Source organism: Pseudorasbora parva, chromosome 22, assembly GCF_024679245.1.
Source record: "Pseudorasbora parva isolate DD20220531a chromosome 22, ASM2467924v1, whole genome shotgun sequence".
NCBI lineage: Eukaryota > Metazoa > Chordata > Actinopteri > Cypriniformes > Gobionidae > Pseudorasbora > Pseudorasbora parva.
Window position 1 is genome coordinate 4,793,352 of NC_090193.1, and position 20,469 is coordinate 4,813,820.

The window sequence follows — 20,469 nt, forward strand, 5'->3', positions numbered from 1 at the left end:
ACGATGATTTCATTTCAGGTGTTCGTTTTAAAAATAAGTTTAGTTTGAGTTAGTTATTTGATGCTATAAAAACGGGGGGTGTGACGGATTGACATGTCATGATTGACAGCTGAGACTGACGGCTTCTCTGAGTGAAGTTGTCACTGAGGCACTAACGGCCTTTTTTCGAAATTTTTGGGAGCAGATTAGAGCTTTAGCTTTAATTTCTACATTTCCATAACTGTTTATTTCACACCAACATAATTAATTGTTCTGCATCTGCGAGAGTGTGGGCGGGCTTTTGATATTGCGACTGTACTTCCTGCTCTACTTCCTGCGCTCTACTGCGCAACTCCGGTCCCGAAATCGCTACTGCGCAGACTCGGTCCCAAGATGTCCGCGCCGTGCAAGGCCGCCTGAAAGCTTCAAATATGGCAAGCGGAAACGGATGATGTCGAGTCCATATTTTTTTACGGTCTATGGTTGAAGCCAATACGGAAGTGACTTAAACTGCAATTCCTCGACTGACCACTAGGGACAGGGTCCAGAAGGGAGCAGAATCTCATTGGGTTAGGCATTGTTTAAATGCCCAACTTTACAGCAGAAAAAAACGTTTTTACAGCCTGGTACAAATTGTGGTTCTGGTCTATATGACTAATTTTGCCTTTCATGACAATTGTGAGGGGGGTCGAATTTTTTTTTTTTTATAACTCATTCCTTTACATTATATAAAGCCTTGTAGTTCTGAATAATTAAGGGCGTGACCACTTTGAGTGACAGGTGGATAGCCATTTATCTGCTTTCTGTTAGTCACTTCAGCTCTACCCACGTTCCGCCTCTTTGCCCATTTTCAGTTATCCGGGCATGATGTGCTGCCAAGATGGCGAAGGCCAGCGTGACTCTACTTTACGCTTCAGAACTGCTCTTCAGAATCCAATGGGGGATGTCACAGACACTACATCCATATTATTTTACAGTTTATGGGCAAACTGATATCTATGTTCTCCACATGGCCCAAGGAATCTATTAATAGAATCCATTATTTTGGTACAATAGGCTATTCAAAAGTTATTACCATTTTTTGGTGATACCTTCAGATTATACTTGCAGAGTTTTATAAAATGCTATTGCATTTGTGAAATATACAAATGCTATACTCCAGTATGGATATATGAAATACAGTATCTCTCCAGTTCTGGCATCTTTGCACTGGCTTCCTGTGGAGTTTAGGGTCCAATACAAGGTCCTTTTAATGGTTTTTAAAGGCTTACATGGACAAGCCCCTGTTTACATCTCAGAGCTATTACAGCATCACTGTACCTCAAGACCACTAAGATCTTCACAAAGCTTATTGTTAAAGGCTCGGAAATCTCGCCTGAAAACAAAGGGAGATCGAGCCTTCGCGGTGGCAGCACCGAGGCTCTGGAATGGTCTCCCGGTTTACATCAAGTCCTGTGACTCCATCGCTGGTTTTAAGTCTATGTTAAAGACATATTTATTTTCCGTTGCTTTCAGTTGTCCTTAGTTGTATGTGGTTTGAATGCTTTGTGTCTACGGATGTCTGTTAAACGCTACTTAACTGTGGAACTTATAAAGCACTTTGGTCAACTTGTGTTGTTTTTAAATGTGCTATATAAATAAATTTTGATTTGATTTGATTTGAAATATAGCATTTTACACAAAATATTAATGTAAAATGCCTGATATTGGAAAATTGGATACTGTTCGACCGAATTTAAAGAGACCAGTTTTTTAGAAGTTATAAGCAAATATGTAAATATATGTCATATCTCCTCACCACAAGGTGGCACTCTGCTGAAACTATGCAGGTACCCTCAGGTCATGGTTGTCATAAAACATACCAAGTTTGCTCATAATATTCTAAAGGGTTTCAGAGATAAAGCTTATCTAGTTTCTAGACCTAACAAAAGTTAGGTTCAAAAGTTATAAACGAGTGACACTTTGGACAGTTGTTGGCACTTGAGTTAGTACACTTCAGGCAGATCCATAGTCTATGGATCTGCCTGAAGTGTACATGTTGAATAGACTCGTGTCCAAATCAAGGGTCGAGGGTCTGTAAAAAAACACTTCCATTGTCCATTTGAAGAAGTTGAGCACACTTCAAAATGGAGGCGTGACAGGGATTCCTCCAAGGGAAAGTCCTTAGGGGTGTACAGGTATGTCTGAAAGTGGAGTTAAGCACAGCCCAAATTTTCAGGAGCACTTGGTCATTACAGATGGGCGTGTTGGAGCAGGATTCAGAAATAAATTCTGCAGGAACAGGATTGAGAAGCCTTGACTTAATGTAGGCCATGAAGCCCTCAGACTTGGACAAGACAAGCTCTGCTCTCTCGCTTGCAGAACATGCCCTTCATGCTGAAGTTCTGGCGTGTTGACATCTGAACATATTAGAGTGTGAAACTTTGAGCCTACACTGAACCTTTTCACAATACTCCAATTTTCTGAGATTTTGAATTTGGTGTTTTCATAAGCTGTAAGCCATATTTATCAAAATTATAACAAATTAATGAATGATATATCTCACTTTGCATTTTTTGAGTCTATTTAATATATTAGATTCACCTTTTAAGTTAAAATTACTGAAATAAATTAACTTTTCCACAATATTCTAATTTATTGGACGCACCTGCAAACTGGCAACTGCATACAAAAGATAAATAAATCGAAATTGTGAGTTTATATCTTTCCAATTTAGAGTTTTTCTCAGAATTGTGAATGTTATAACTCGCAATTGCAACTTTATATTTCAAATCCGAGAAAAAAAATTCAGAATAGCGAGTTGATTCCAAATCTTAGTTTATTTTGTTATAAAATATTCTTCACCATTTTTAAAATTAAGCTTAAGCAATGGTATTAGGTATTCGCTATTAGACCAAATTTGCAACCATTAATGACTGTAAACTCCTTTTTTTACAAATTACATCATGGATATGTAGGTTATTGTGATGCTGTATGTGGTGTATGTTATTGTAAGTTGTTTGATTTGTTTACCTGCCCAGGGACAGAAGATGTAAATTAGCTGTTAGCTAACTCTGGTTCAATTACTATTAATTGTGCATTGTCCCTGTAAAAATAAACAATAAAATAAATGTAAAAATAAAAATATTTGTCACTCTTAACTAACTTTTATAACTCACAAGTAAGTTTATCTCTAAAATCTGAGAAATAAAGTAAAATTAATTGTAAAATATTAACTTGCAATTGCGAGACTTTTTTTCTCAGGGGAGTCAGGATTGTGGGGAAAACGCGCAATATAGGCCTATATATAATCTTCTTTTGTGTTTAGCAAAAGGAAAGAAACTCATACAAGCTTGGAACAACATTTTTATGTTTGGGTAAACTATCCCTTTAAGGGCATCATCCGGGTATTCGAAGTTAACTTTTTTTCTTGTTGGAATTTAGGGTGTGTCTCAATCAGCTCCCTAGTTCAGCAGTCAGGCCACTGACCAGGAAATCAGCCCCACAGGTCAGCCCATTGACTTATGTCCTTATCAATGCCCTGACTACTGAACTAGGGAGCTGATTGAGACGCAGGCTCAGTCTTTCACTATTCTTTTTTCACATACTATTTAGTATGGATAGTATGCGAATTGGGACGCAGGGTATAGGCTACCACTAAATGGCATAGAAAGAATAGTGCATAAATATGCAAATTGAAACCCACTAGACACGCAGATTTTCCTAAAACTCCTGAAACAATAGTGGCAACTCCTGAATGTTGGCAATTCTCGCTGATTTCTTCATCTACTGTTTGAAGAGATCAGACAGAGGTGACAGGTGAGGTCAGAGTCCCCTCTCCAGTGACGTCACGCCGGTGATCGAGGAGCTGGCGGAACGCGGAAGCGGGAGTCAGTCACTCAGTGCATTAAAGTTTCCCGAGGAAGAAGGTATGTGGTCTAAACGTTATAGTGGCGCTATTTTTTTGTGTTGTTTGGGACTAAATGCATATTTAGGAAATCGCCGTTGAATTTAAAAACAAATGCTAAAACAATGGTCCAATGCTGTCCACCGTATTACATTATGAAAGCTGTTTCATGCCATTGCCTTTTCAAAGTTTTTATGTGAACGGAGTTAGTGTTTTGGGTTTCTTGACCTCTGAGGTGCGTCCCTGTGTGTTCAGGAGGTTTCAGCACGTATATCAGAGCTGGTGTTCAGTAAAGGCATACAGCAGTGTGTGCTGCTGTGTGGGAGAGGTAGTCGTTGTTTGCCCAGGGCGTTTTCCAGAGATAAAGTGCTGCTGCTGTCCCGGATGGAGTGCGCAGTTGGAAGGAAGCGAAGGACTCGTGTCTGATCTTATTGAAATTTAAGATGATGAATTGACAAAGCAACAACATGTATTTTTGAATTGATTTAATGATAAGAAATGTAGTTGATTTTAAACATTTTACGTATGAAAATAATGTAGAAAATGATTGTTTGCCTTTTCTTATTAATAAATTATTATTATTATTATTATTATTATTATTGGTTTTTAAATTGTGTATGTAATGTATTCCAGGTACTAATGTGGTGAGGTGATAAGGATTCATTTTATCACAATCTGACCCTGAAATGCAAATTAAATTAACAAAAAACTATGGGAAATGTAAAGGGCAGTGCTTAATAAAGTCAATATGTAATCAAAATTGACTATTCTTAGTAAGGAATATTGTGTTAATTATAAATTATTTATCAAGTACAAATAGCGATAGATTGTATTTTCACTATGTAAAATAGCAATATTTTCTTTGCAATAAGTGTAAATAGTAGCCTAGTTAGATGTTATTTGTACCTCATTGTTTATAAAACAGTATGCATTAATAACATATTGAATGTAAATTATTATATTATTTAAAATAAATGCCACCTTATTGGGATAATAAAGCCCTCCCTACACCCAACCATACCTGATAAACATTTAATTATTTAATAACCATTAAGCACTTTAATTCAACATTCACATATTTTCTTCATATTTATTGAACCTAAACCTAAATGCCTTTCTAATCTGATATGCGATGGGAGAAGGAGTTCGGCAAAAGGTGGATTTGAACTCGGGTCGATTGTGTCAAAAGTATCTGCAACTCCTCACTCCCGACGCCACTGCTTCAACTTTTTTCTGGCCCAACCAGACATTGGGCGGAGTTAGTGTAAATGGCCTCTGCCAACAAGACAGGCTATTTGCACTTATTGTAAATTCGTTAAATTTCTGTGACTTGTAATCTTTAATCACAATAACTTCCCCTCCCTCTTTCATCTCTTCTCTGATGACGAGGGCGGGGCAACCTGTCACTCGCATGAGATCAACAAATAGCAAACCATAACTATCCAAACAATTCTCCACGACAAAATCAAGTCCCGCCCTGCATTTTTTCTTTTTCCATGAGCCGGTTCATATGTCACGATAGGGACGAAAAGTTTATCTCAACTTCCATATTATACTGTGTAAAAGTAAGCCTTTTGAATGGACAGATACAATCTCTTTCTTCCACTGAAGTAATTCGGACAACCTTTCTAACAGTTCCTCATTTGCATTGCATTGAGGCATGTATTTAATTTGCATTTCAGGGCTACTACAGTACTGAGCTTTACATCAAACACAGAGTTGCAAACCGTTCTGTATAAAATGCTTGTGTAAGTGTAGCTGCTTCCGTCGTTTGACAGTGGATTTCACAGCTACCAGACAATGACTGTTTAATTAACTCTATTTTTTTGATTTGTTGAATAATGATATTTCCTACGAAATTTAAAATAGTGCTTATCTGAACTTTATTTTTGTTTAAATATGTACTGCTTTGTGCTTGGACCTTTATTTCCAATCACCTGTACACAGTGCTTTATGGTTTTGGATGTTCTTATTGAACTTACGGCACAGATCGTGACGTGTGCAACTGTCATGCCTTCAGTCTGACTGTTCACATATCCAGTCAGTAGATTTGAATATTTCTGAGCATCTGGATCTTAGGCTTAGGATATTTTTGGCACCACCGATTGCAATGTATACAGCTACGTCTAAGCCATATTTGTAGTAAATATCTGTTCCGAACACATAACCGGTTTGAGGTAGAAAGTGGTAAATATAGTGTTTGCTATACATGCATAAAGTATTGAAGGTTCACATTTAAAAGTCTGTCTTTCTTTTATTTGTTGCAGATCAGTTGGAAGAGACAAACATGTGGCCCAATCAAGGTGATTTTTGGTTTCACTTTTTCACTGAATACAATTATGTATCATTTCTCAACCCAACATTCATGTGTGTTGCACCTCCATAAGGGTCACAGTTACAGTAAAGCTACTGATGGCAATGTAATCCATTTTACCTGCTATTTAATAGAAAACTTGTTTAAGTAAAATAACTAAATTGTGGAACCAACTTAATTCGAATGGCGTATGTGCGAACAGGTTTAAAAGTACATTTTAGTGAAATAGACATGACTAGTTCGTTTTTCAAACAATGCATCGTACTATGGTGGTCAGTTTAGTTCCTGTCTCTATAAAGCCCCTTCTTCTGAACAGCACAATGTGCTCTGATTGGTTGGCTGGACTCGTGTTTTGTGATTGGTCAAGCATTTCCAGTGTGTTTGGGAAATGTCCAATCCCTTACCATAACTGCCGGTTTCAACAAACTACTAACTAATTCAACCAGGCCCCGTCCCTTTACTCTGCATAATAATTATTTAAATAAGGAATATTGTGACATGTTTTTTCAAACTTTGGTTTGTGTTCTTGTTCGCCACAATCTTCAATGTAAAATCTGGGCCATAAAGAAAAACCAGTTGATGATAAACAAATCAGCGTAACAGTTTTTTGAAAACTTTAGATTTAAAGAAAGTTCATGCAAAAAATGAAAACGTTGTGTAAGTGGATGTTGATTTTAAATGCAGTGTAGTGCAGTGGCATTGACTACCGTACCATTATGATACTTTTTGTCTCTTTTTGAGCTTATCATTTAAAGAGTTAGTTCACCCAAAAATTGTATTACTTACCATAATGTCATTCGACACCCGTAAGACCTCCGTTCATCTAAATGCAAAAATGAAGAGATTTGTGTTGAAATCCGATGGCTCAGAAAGGCCTTCATTGACACCAATGTCATTTCCTCTCTCAAGACCCATAAAGGCACTAAAGACGTCGTTACAAAGCCCATCTCAGTACAGCGGCTCTACAACCATTTTATGAAGACGAGAATAGTTTTTGTGTGCAAAAAAAACAACAACTAAATAACGGCTTATATAGTGATGGTGGAATTCAAAATAATTTTTGAACGGTTATGAATCAGTGAATCGATTCATGATTTGGATCTCCAAAGTCACGTGATTTCAGCAGTTTGACACACAAATCCGAATTCATGATCCGAATCATGAATCAATGGACTGATTCATAATGGTTTATAACTTTGTTTTTAAAACAGCCATCACTATATAAGTCATTATTTAGTTTTTTTTGCACACAAAAACTATTCTCGTGTCTTCATAAAATGATTGTAGAGCCGCTGTCTTGAGATGGGCTTTGTAACGATGTCTTAAGTGCCTTTATGGGTCTTGAGAGAGGAAATGACATTGGTGTCAATGAAGTCCTTTCTGAGCCATCAGATTTAAAAAAAAATATCTTCATTTGTGTTCTGAAGATGAACGGAGGTCTTACGGGTGTCGAATGACATGAGGGTAATTTTCATTTTTGGGTGAACTAACCCTTTAAAAACATCCATTATCACTGTATGAACAAGGGACATTCTCTTTTGTGTTTCATGGAAGATTAATGTATTGACTGTCAATACTTACACTACATTTTTCAACTCATATCTGCCTTGCTGCAGGACCTCCGGTTCAGCCGCCCAATCCTGCCTATCCTTCGCCTCAAAACCCTGCATATCCAGCCATGCCTATGCCATCCTGCCCACCCGGACAGAACCCTGCCTATCCACCTGGCATGAACCAGCCCACCAATATCCCCTACATGACCCCAAATCAACACCCTTTCCCTCCCGGTGTGCCCGGCCCGCATGGCCCGCATCCTGGAGCAGGGCAGACGTATCCTGGCCCGCATCCTGGAGCCGGGCAGCCATATCCTGGCCCGTATCCTGGAGCAGGGCAGCCATGCCCCGTCCCGCAGTTTGGAGGACACCCAGCTGGAATGAATGTACCTGGTCATAAGAAACACAAAAAGATGAAAAAGATGAAGAAAGGGCATAAAGCTCATAAAAAGGAACATAAGCATATGAAACATGGCAAGGTAAGAGGCTGAATGTCGATTGGTGAATATGAGTGAGTTTAAATGTTTCGTGACATTATCACTCTTGTGATGTCTAAACCCTTCTTGGATAATTTCATGCTAAATATTTATCAAGAATTGTTAAAATTAGATCTATACCCTCTACACACACACACACACACACACACACACACACAACTTATGTATAATGCAATATAATAGTATAATATATATATATTTAATGTTGATCATTTTTGGTGAAAGAGAGTGAAAAAAGAGCCAAAATATTTAACGAATGTATATTTACTGAGTAGTGTACTATTTTGTAGAGGGTTCAAAATGACCATTTTCGCCTGAGATTTTTTTCCCACCAAATTTCAGGGGTGTAAAAACGATTTTATAAAGATGGCAGCATATATTTTATATTTACACAGATATTAGTGTCTATTAGTTACATCTGTTGACTTTAGCAAACTTTGTTTTATTAGATGCTGTAAGAACTGGTTTTATTTCATTAGATGCCAACGGTGACAGTTTAGAAACTGTCCTTTTGCCCTACATTTGCATGCATGTAACTCAAAAATTATTAAAGATACCTTAATATGCTTGTAGATTCTGATTCTTCATGAACCAGATTGTTATCTTTCCTATGGACTATTGTGTACGACTAAACCTTAGCAGTAGCAAGCAAAACGGTTTTGTACGTCAGACTAGTGTAACGTTATACATAGAACAACAATGGAGTCCATTAGCGCATTTGAATGATGAAGCACGCTTTGTGAGAACGCTAGCTTTATGTTTGGGTGGCTTTACAATAAACAAACTGACACCTATAGTTGTCTGCTAAAAAAATGTATTTAAACACACACCATAGATCGCATGCTCCATTGATAAATTAACTAACGTTATACACGATTGTGTTGTTTACTGATGTTTACTTACGCGACGATAGCCAACAACAGACATTTGAAGCAGTTTTACTCACCGGCTGCTTCCAAAGCAGGACCAAACCTTTATCGCTGGGACCGCTCCGTCAAAAACACACTTCTTTGGTAACTGTTGATTTGGTGAAGTCCTGTGACAGCAGTGACCGTAGAGATCCTCTTTTGCGACGTGACTGAAGCGATGTTGTGAAGCTTCCCATCATTTCTGCGTTCAAATCGGTTCAAATGCAGCGCTGCCTTCCCGGAATGCTGTGCTGAAGCATTGAAGTCGCTCGACGTCACTCATAGGAATAAAGTGGAGCGTGGCGCGGACTATAACGATGACTGGATCTGCAGCTGAGAGCAGTGTTTATGGATGTGCATTTGGTCTCTCGCTCTAGTCACATGCGCGCGCACCTTACCGGGAGAAGAGCCCGTACGGCCCATACAAGGACCTTCCGCTCTGTCGACGTCAAGCCGAGCCATACTCGAAAAAAACTCTCAGAAACTTGTGAGAAACCGGAAGGAGTATTTTTGACACAGAAATACTCCATCAAACGTCCAACATTAGTTTTTGAAACTTTGTCTATGTTTAGGATGGGAATCCAAGTCTTTAACAGTGTAAAAAGCTTAGTATGCATGAAACAGCATTTCACCCCCCCCCCCCCCCCCTTTAATCTCTTGATGAGTAAATTGGCCAGTTGAACCTACTTTTAGTGATCAGAAACCAAATATATATGATTTTTTTTTTTTTTAAAGAGGGAATATCTGAACAAAAAACTACTTTGAAACTAGAAATGTGTATAGTTTACCTGTTATATATATATATATATATACTATGTTGAGTTTTGGGAAGTCTGCCTTTTACATGCACATGAACTCTGCAGGCCAGTCAAGTTCCTCCACATCAAACTCACTCATCCATGTCTTTATGGCCTTGCTTTGTGCACTGGTGTGCAGTCATGTTGGAACAGGAAGGGGCTGTCCCCAAACTGTTCTCGCAAAGTTGGGAGCATGAAATTGTTCAAATTGTCTTGGTATGCTGAAGCATTAAGGGTTCCTTTCACTGGAACTAAGGGGTGAAGCCCAACCCTACCTCATAATCCCCTCTCCCCCCACAAACTTTACATTTGGCACAATGCAGTCAGGCAAGTCCCGTTCTCCGGGCAACCACCAAACCCAGAGTCGTCCATCAGATTGCCAGACAGAGAAGCGTGATTGGTTGCTCAGAGAACACGTCTCACTGCTCTAGAGTTCAGTGGCGGCGTGCTTTACTCCACTGCATCCCACGCTTTGCAGTGCACTTGGTGATGTAAGGCTTGGATGAGCTGCTCAGCCATGGAAACCCATTCCATGAAGCTCTCTACACACTGTTCTTGAGCTCATCTGAAGGCCACACATAATTTGGAGGTTTGTAGCTGTAGAAGCTGCAGAAAATTGGCGACCTTTGTGCTCTGTGACCCTCAGCATGCACTGACCCCGGCCTGTGATTTTAAGTGGCTTATCACTTTGTGGCTGAGTTGCTGTTGTTCCCAATGGCTTCCACTTTGTTATAATACCACTAACAGTTGAGCGTGGAATATTTAGTAGTGAGGAAATTTCTTGCACAGGTGTCAACCTATCAAGATACCACGCTTGAGTTCACTGAGCTCCTGAGAGCGACACATTCTTTCACAAATGTTTGTAGAAGCGTCTGCATGCCTAAGTTCTTGATTTTATACACCTGTGATTCTGTTGTCACTTCATTATTCAAGCAGACAGCCAGTGTGTTGAAACTTCTTAATCACAATTCATCATGAAAAGCGGTTAGTTGGTTGCAGGGAAGCTGAATTGTTCACCGTCTGAACTGCTTTTTGTTTTGTCCTTTCGCAGAAATCATCCAGCAGCAGTAGCAGCAGCAGTAGCAGCGATTCTGACTGAAGATCAGCACCGAAACCTCAGACATGCACTAATACACAACTTAAATGCCTCTTTTCCCAGTAAATACAATGTCTAATTTCCCAGGGCAAACAACAGCCAAAGTGCCCAGCTGCAATAAAATAGATAATCACATGACGTTTTAAATATACCTATTTTTCTGTGAGTCTGAATGCTTTTCTCAATCAATTACTACAAGGAAAAAGCGCGAATCTGCAACCGATTAATAAAATGTGAAATGTGATTGAACATCTGCCCTTGTGAAGCGCTGTCTGATCAGTTATCAAAACTTCTTCATTCAGCATGTTTTAATTATAACCCTTTACTGACAAACTTGACTCCGCTGTGAACGACTTTACTGACATTTGCCTCCAAAATTGTAATCAAAAAGCTAATTTCCTTTATGTATCAAATTTACCTTTACCTAACTCTTGATTTTATCCATTTAGCAAAAATGGTTCAAAAGTGGACATTTTACTTCGTAATACTTTAACTCACGTATGCCTCTGCCTGGGTAAATGTAATTTCTAACTAAGATTTTGAAACAACACCTATGGTTGAATGCTTTTTTTGTACATTTCTTTGTGCTTTTTACTATCTTTAGCAATACATATGTGTTGTATAAGGAATTTATGAAGCTGAAGTTGATCTTTCTTATCCATGAGAGTCAAGTGATGCATTTGAGATTGAATCAAACTCTAAACTCAATAATGTGTGTAACTGTTGAACTTGGCTGCATTATTACTGTTGGTTAATAATGAGGCACTTATAGTGTTTCAATAAATAATGCATTGAGAGCTTGGAGTGCCTCCCAGTTTTATTCATTTTTGTGTGCTAATGTCTTTTAATAACAGAATGTAATTATTTTGTCAACCAGTTGGCATTGCCATTGACAAGACTTAACAGAGCAGCATCTCTGGACATACTGTGAAGATGAAGAGACTAACTGCATTGTGGCTCTAATCCTGATTAAACATGCCTGATCAAGCTTATCAAGATCTTTGGGATTACAATTATTCAAGTTGGAGGTAATCTCTGCAGGAAAGTGGATTTTGAGGTTTAGAAACATTGGCTACATCCCAAATCCCAAACTTCCCTATGCACATAGTAGGCAAAAAAAACATAAAAACAATGTTTTATTTAGTTATTTCCACTGATTATAAAACATTTGTAAGATTTAGTCAGCCAAAACAGTCTTGCAGTTAACTGATCCAATTTTGTGTCTCTGAAAAATAGTTATATATGACATTGTAATATGTTGAATATCAAGTCATCAAGATAAAATTAGACCTTTGGGTTAATTGTCACAAAAGCGGCAGAGTGGCATGTTGTTACTTTTGTTTTTATAATAATTATTGTAGCCTAATAATTGGGGTTATTTACAGTGTGTAAGTCTCCTCACCTTCCATTGTCAGCTGCGCTCGTTCCTGTTGCGTGTCATCAAACTGGCAACCCGTGTGAATGTCAAGTCTGAGGAGGAGGGGGCGGGGCAAACAATAGTTTGAATTTGGACTGCAGTACCCATTTCAACCACTAGCTGTCATTCTTACATACAGCACCTTTAAGCCTGCCAAACAGCGTCTGATTGCTACTGTCACACACACACACATTTGGTTTTGTCTAAAGTAAAAGAACACATTTGAGAGAAAATCAGATGCGTGCAGGTCTTAGTGACTTTGTCCAGGGGTAGTTGACCCAAAAATGTGGTCATTATTTACGCACTCATGTCGTTCCAAACCTGTATTAATCTCTATCTTGTGCAGGTACAGCCCCCCAAAAATAAAAATGTGGAAGTTACTGGACCAGCAACTCTTTGGTTACATAGCACAATGTTTATGTTCAACAGAAGAAATAAACTTGTTTAAGTTTAAACTAATTCGGTAGTAAATAATGACAGATTTTGGGGGTTGAGGGGGAGGGGGTGAACCATCCCTTTAATGTTATTACATTTACATTTATTATTGTTACAGGGCCATCTGATCTGTTCACATTATCATTTATTTATTTATTTAATTTAATATTGTCTGTTTTGTACATGTATTTTTTTTTAAATAAGATACTGTTTATCTTCAGTTATTTGTAGTTGTTTGTTCTTTACTTTTGCATGTTGCTATTTTTTAATTTTTTACCAAAAGCATTTAAAGTGGTTAACTTATTAACAGAAAATGTATAGTCGGCTGGTTAATTTCACCTGACCACTCTTGTGGGTTTGCTAGTTACATGCTACGCGGACATCTGTATGATGCAACACAGCTGCAACTAATAAAATTGATAATGGGTGTTTTAGATTTTTAGAGTGCAAATAATCATGCATTGATGATAGTCAACCGTATTGGTGGCACTGAAGGGGCCCCCGAATAAAATTCTGTGTGGGGCCCCATAAATGATTGGGTCGGCCCTGCCCATGAACCAACGTATGGTTTTCACTCTTTACCTGATCTCTGATCAGTTTTATGTAGAAGTTTAATGACGCATTTGTCCAATAAAATGTCTTGTATTGGATAACCAAGCTATCCATAAAAAAGCCATTTAATAAAATAACATATGGTAACATAGTTATTATTTAATGGTGTTCCAGGATTTGTTAAATTGCATCTAATATATTACACTTTCAATAAAACATTTGCAATTGGTTTGTGAGTGTTTTTTGGTGTTTTTGTTCATGTTTTGGTTGAGTGCCATTGTTCTGACCAGCAGGGGTCACCATCGTGTTGCGTTTCGAGCGAGTGAATCATTTGATTCAAAGCATACGATTCAAAGTTTCTAAAAGCTTCGTTTTTTTCTGACGCTTCACACGCCTGTCCGGTTGGTGGTGCTAAAGCTAATTCACCAACCGCCAAAAGACCCTTACAGGAGGACGAAGAAGAAGTTGCTTTCTTGATGAACGCGATCCGCTGGACTGTCAGGAGTGTTGTCAGTCACGTGTCTATAAATAAAGCCCATTTGATGAAGAAGATGCGGATCGGGACCCATAACGGCACCTTTCACTGTGATGAAGTTCTGGCGTGTTTCTTTCTGCGACAGCTGCCAGAGTATAAGGTGCATTAACACTAAACACCCACGAGTCAGACTCCATGAGCATCACTCACTGAAAGTCTGTGTGAGTTCTGATCATATAACGTTACTCCTTCATTAGGACGCGGAGATCGTCCGCAGCAGAGACGCGTCTGTCCTGGCCGAATGTGATATTGTGGTGGATGTTGGGGGAAAGTTTGACCCCAGTCAACACCGCTACGATCATCACCAGAGGTACAGGTTTCATTCAGTGATTTTTATGGACATTCATTGAGCTGTACACACAGTGATTACAGTTATTGTAGGCAACAGTCTTGAACAAACCATGCAATTGAAAACAGAACAATTTATACAGTTCGTATATGTGTCGCATGAGTAATAAGGACATATTAAATATTATTGTAATTCACTCATGCATTCATTCACACTCGCATATTCACTCACACTCTTACACTCACGCACATATTCTCTCTCTCACACACACACACACAAACAGTTCATACAGCTCATGTCGCACACAGATTCACTCATTCACATGCTCTCTCTCTCTCTCTCTCTCTCTCTCTCTCTCTCACACACACACACACATACACTTACATTCACTCACACTCAGACGCACACAAGCGTGAAGTGCCTGAGAGACCTGTGTGAGGGAAAAAGTGAGAGAATTTTTGATTTGGAGGGAAAAACTAGAGATCTTAAGATGGTGCATTCCAGTGAATTATTCCTCAGTGTGTTTGTGTGTGACTCTTGACTGTTTTTTCAACAGATGTTTTACGGAAAGTTTCCATAGCTTGTGTTCAGAGAAGCCATGGGTGACGAAGTTGAGCTCGGCAGGTTTGGTTTACTTTCATTTTGGCAGACAAGTTCTTGCCCAACTGACGAAGATGAAGCCGGACGACACGCGGCTGGAGATCCTTTATGACAAGGTCAGTTTAACCTAAACGCTTTAAACCAGAATACAGATGCCCCTCTGTCCCGACACCTGAACGCTTTTGTTTCAGATGTATGAGAACTTTGTGGAGGAAGTGGACGCAGTGGATAATGGGATCTGTCAGTGTGACGGAGAGGCACGTTACTCCATCACCACCACCCTCAGCGCTCGCGTCGGCCATCTCAACCCGCAGTGGAACAGCAAACACCAGGACACAGAGGTTACCAGGACACACACACATTTTTAACCCACAGCTTCACATATGCTGGGGAATTCTGCACTTCTTCTACATTGAAATTACTACTAAACATACCTGCAAACTCCAGACTGGCAGAAAAGATGGAAATCAACTAATACTCTACTTCTTCTAAAAGATTTATTGGAGTCAGCAGTTGAAATGTTCAACTTTTTTGGTGACCGGTGAAGGGCCATGTTATTTGTTTATGGCCATGTCATATTAACATATGATCATGATAATATGTCGTGGCTACGAGATCATTTTGTCAAGCTAGCGATATCTGTTATGGCTTGACATCAAAGTTTTTGCTTACCAATTAATGTGGCTATTGGTTTTCCAAAGTAATTGGCCACAATTTTGACATCAATACAATGGGGAAAAACTGTCTGCCATATTGATATTTTTCATATTATCTATTTTAATTTGGCATCAGGTTTATTAGGCTGCTGTCACTTTAAGACCTAATGCACTGATCCATTAAACAGTTACACAAGCGTTTTTTTTCTTTCTCAACTGTTTCTCCGGAACAAAATGGCGTTTGGGGGGTAAAATGTGTTATTTTGGCACGGTGGCCTTCTAAAATCTGCATTCCTGGGTCTATATATCACATAATCGGGGTCACTTCAACCCGGACACATGGAAAACAACCCGCGGCAAAACCGCAGACTTTGCAATAGTGCAGTTGAGTTCTGTTGACCTTTGACAACTAATGCTTTGCATCTGTTGCTCTGATTGGTTGTAGTTGTATTCAATTGATGTCTTTCCTGGTTCTGTTGAACCACGCCCCATAATTACAGTCCAATGGAGCAGAATCAGACTTATATTCTGACTAGAATTGAGTTTGATGACGTCAGGCCATCTTTTAAGTGCAATAAGCAGCAAAAAATAACCACATTTAGTGCTGAGAGGTGGCTATATGTGTACACACTTTGGATGTCTGCACAAAATCTGTGGGAATTCGCAGTTCTACTCCATACACACAATCCCACGGCAAAATTCAAGCCCTGTAACACCAACAATATTCATCTGGAGTATATGAAACGAGTGAGTGAGGAAAGGTGGGTTTGTGTCGCTCGCTGTCAGAGAGATGTGAGAGAGAGATGTTGGTATTTTGTGTAACTATTCTGCAGAAAAGGAGTATTTGCGTATAAAGCATTTCAGATATATTTGCATACTAAACTGGTATTTCAGTTTTGATATGTATCGAACAAAAACATTACATTGCACTGTTTATTATTTTAGATGCCTTTTTCAAAATAACACCTGGGAATAGATGATTAGCCCATGATTAAATAAATACCAAACATTTCATATAATCATATTAAGAATAGCACTTGACATTAAAACCTTTTACATCATAGGAGGGTTTCCATAAAGCCCTGGCTCTTGTAGGAGCTGAATTCCAGGACCGTTTGGATTACTACATGAATGCCTGGCTCCCGGCGAGAGAGGTCGTGCAACAAGCAGTTCAGACGAGATATGAGGTAATTAATATCTGTGTTTTCATACGGGAGGATTTAATCTGATTCACTGATGTACGATTCTTCTCAAGTGGCTTTGTCCTGCCTGTACTGCCAGAGCATTACATAATGAAACCAAAATCATTTTCATTGTTGCTTCAGCACACGCACAGGTCATAAACAAGACGTATAAATAAAAAAATAGATCACATGGACAAAATTTATTGAAATTGACATGCCTTCCTGAGAGCCCGTGAAAGTTATATTTGTCAGGTTTGAGTTTAGGGAGGCATGAGTGAGAGAGAGCTGTTTGCAGCATGGTTTGAAATTACACTTTATTTTTGTAATTGTGCAAGATGCCACACAAACGGCCCAACAGCGTCCAAGCTTATGAAACAAACCCAGAATTAGAATTGAACCGCTATCGGTTGTGTTGTTCCTGTGTAGGTGGATCCGAGTGGGGAGATCGTGTTGCTGGCTCAGGGCGGTTGTCCCTGGAAAGAGCATCTGTTTACCCTGGAGAAGGAGATGAAGGTGGACGTGCCCATTAAATTTGTGCTGTACACGGATCAAAACGGTCACTGGAGAGTCCAGTGTGTCCCGGCCGGACTAAACACCTTTCAGAACAGGTGTGGCTTTCCCTGTCTTTTTTGAACTTTCATACCGAGACCCTCAGCTTCTGTTGCCCTGTTTTTCAAGAGTGACACAAGACTGAGCGTATTAACTGAAGACTTCATGGCATTGATTGTAAAGTAAATCCTGCTGATGGTGTGATGTGTCTCTAGGTTGAGTATTTTGGAGGAATGGCGAGGTGTCCGGGATGAAGCGCTGTCTGAGCTGAGTGGAATTCCTGACTGCATCTTCGTTCATGCCGGTGGTTTCATTGGTGGGAACAAGACGAAGGAGGGTGCTCTGGAAATGGCCAAAAGAACGCTTCAAACGGCACCCAAACCTTTACAAGACAAGTGACTCAGTGTAATTCAGCTCTTATGAAAACTAATAAATGAAATGATTTTCTTTGTTTGTATACACTGGTGCAGGTATGACATCACTTTGTAGGATAAAACATGCAAGCGTTTTAGCACTTGTTGGGTTCCCTTGTCCCAAAGTCAGTGGGTTTTTTAAATGGGTTGTTGTTTAAATGGCTGAAATAAAGTCTGTGGTGAACACAAGCTCAACACACTTTCATGTTTTATTGAGCAAAACAAAACGCCTGTCACAAATTTGAAGTCTAAAATTCGATGTTGAGTTTGTTGCCCAGCTCTTTTTGTCTGAGACGTCTACTCTCAGCTGAGCTTATGCTACTCCTACCTCATGCGTCAGGTCAGAGGTCAATACCCCCGGAACTACACTTGCATACGGCACTTACCAGAAGCTAGTGGTTCTAGTTAGTTTATAAAGTTATAAATATGGATATATTTTTCCTACAAAAATGCATTGTTTCTCTTTAGAACGCTTTTATTAACCCCCTGGAGCTGTACAGATTACTTTTATGATGGTTGATGCACTTTTTTTGGTTTAATAATAATAATAATAATAATGCGTTCAATTTATATAGCGCTTTTCAAGGCACTCAAAGCGCTTTACATAGAAGGGGGGAATCTCCTCAACCACCACCAATGTGCAGCATCCACCTGGATGATGCGACGGCAGCCATATTGCGCCAGAACGCTCACCACACACCAGCTGATTGGTGGAGAGGAGACAGAGTGATGAAGCCAATCAGGATATGGAGATTATTAGGAGGCCATGATGGACAGGGGTCAATGGGCTTTTTAATGACCACAGACAGTCAGGACCTCTGTTTAATGTCTCGTTCTAAAGACGGGTTTGAAAATCTCAGGTAGCTTGGATATTTTTTTATATAATTCTGATTGTGTTTGTCTGAAAGACAAGTTATATACACCTAGGATGGCTTGAGGGGGAGTAAATTATGGAATAGTTTTCAATTTTAACAGTGTCCCTGTACAGCTTTTTTCGTTTCTTTTGTCAGTTTGCAGTTTCTTAGTACATCGTTGTCGTGGAAGTGAATGTACCCTTAGTGTGCATAATCCACATCAGGGTCTAAACTTGCACACTTTTTCTTCTGGCAGAGTCGGAGAACTGCCATTCTCAAGTAAAGGTTTTGAGATTTGAGGAAGCAACAAGAATAGGCTAATTTTTGTGTGCAGAAACAAACAAAAATAACACTATTTCAATGGCTAACCTAGGATATTCATTTTAGGGGGGCTCAGCCCCTAGTGAGGGTATATGCAACAAATGGTAAAACTTTAGTTTATGGTCCAATTCTTACTATTAACTACTAGTTTTTTTTAGCATGCACATAATAGGCTGTAATAATAATAGGCACACAATTGGCTGTTCATTATTATGCTAATTATAAAGGAAAATATTTCCCCCATTCTCCATGATCATATTGTACATTCCAGTAATAGGAATTCAGGTATGGTTTTATAATCAGTGATATCCCGAATGAGACGTAGTTAGGCAGGTCTGGGGGCATGCTAGCCCAAGAAAATTTTGATTTCTATGATCTTGCATATGTGTATTTTAAGATGTTCTGAAGCCCAAAAAACATTACAATATAGCTTGAAAGCCGTGTCTGTTGGCAGTAGATTATTATTTTTATCCCCAAATCTCTTTTTCTCTTGGCAGCAAACAAAAAAATATATCAATTATATATAAAACATTTAGGCTATAGATTGCTCAATATTTAAGTGTATAATTGTGTAACATTCAATGTGAAAGATATATAGGCCTACATGCATTTAAATAAGAGTGCCCAAGTGAGCTTGAAAAATTAAACAAAACATAGCCTATACATGAAAACACAAATAAATTGTACATAAAAATTAAATCAAATAATAAAAAAAATCTATAATAAAAATAGAAGGCTACAGTTTGTTTAGATTTTTACTTTGCGTGCACTTATTTGCTGTAAAGTCAAATCACCTCATCGTATGAACATGTAATATTCGTGGTTGACGTCCCGATAAGGACTTAGAGTCCCGATAAGCGCTGGACCATTGTGGATCTCCAACCCGATCTCACGGCAATTCGTTGCCTACATATTTTACGAGGTGACTAAATCGTACCTTTTTGACGAGTTACCAAATTCGTATTCGTGCGAATGAATGACCTACCTCAGTCAAACCCCACACCTAAACCTACCCGTCACGGGGGTGTAGATAAAACGTACTTCGTAGGCCTACTGCATTCTCGGTGCCTACCATGGACCGTAAAAAATTCGCACCCAATCCGTCCTAAATAATAGCCTATTCGATAACAGAATTAGTAGGCTACATCTGAAATCATATGTTGAAAAGAGTATTCCAAAGATGGTGGTAAGATCCGTGCAAACTGCTTTGCCCACAACCGAGTTGAACAATTTAATTAGAACTACACGGGGATAATTAGTATTAAAACAATTACAACTGGCAAAGTTGCCCGAGTCCGACAGTTAGGGTTTGATAAAGTGGTTTGAGTTAATAATGATCTAACCTGACGAAAATATATTTACTTTTATATTTAATCTGCAACAGCACGGAGAACTTTTACCTAATGACATGTTTGACCATTAACTTTTAAATGCTTCATTATATTCAAATTGTAAACAGACTTTACAATATAGAGACGATGGCAGATCAACATGCTACTACATTTGTCTTTGAATATTGTATTAAATTGAATGTGGAGGATTTTAACTGTGGCAAGCTGATTGACAGGGCAGTTTAAACTAAGCAACGAGTTAAAGATGAAGTATATGTCCCAAAGCTTGCATACTCTTCTGCT

At 38.9% G+C, this 20,469-nt stretch overlaps 2 protein-coding genes across 2 annotated transcripts; both read left to right on the plus strand.

The window, feature by feature from the left end:
* The first annotated feature begins 3,426 nt into the window (after nucleotides 1-3,426).
* On the plus strand, nucleotides 3,427-11,832 carry prr13 (proline rich 13). Its single transcript, XM_067431631.1, has 4 exons — nucleotides 3,427-3,887; nucleotides 6,133-6,168; nucleotides 7,796-8,211; nucleotides 10,986-11,832. Exons 2-4 carry the CDS (start codon nucleotides 6,153-6,155, stop codon nucleotides 11,031-11,033), a joined length of 480 nt encoding a protein of 159 aa, XP_067287732.1. The 5' UTR covers nucleotides 3,427-3,887; nucleotides 6,133-6,152; the 3' UTR covers nucleotides 11,034-11,832.
* Nucleotides 11,833-13,838: 2,006 nt separating this feature from the next.
* myg1 (myg1 exonuclease) lies at nucleotides 13,839-17,704 on the plus strand. Its single transcript, XM_067431630.1, has 7 exons — nucleotides 13,839-14,069; nucleotides 14,167-14,279; nucleotides 14,815-14,974; nucleotides 15,050-15,199; nucleotides 16,579-16,701; nucleotides 17,125-17,306; nucleotides 17,463-17,704. Exons 1-7 carry the CDS (start codon nucleotides 13,911-13,913, stop codon nucleotides 17,644-17,646), a joined length of 1,071 nt encoding a protein of 356 aa, XP_067287731.1. The 5' UTR covers nucleotides 13,839-13,910; the 3' UTR covers nucleotides 17,647-17,704.
* Nucleotides 17,705-20,469: the final 2,765 nt, after the last annotated feature.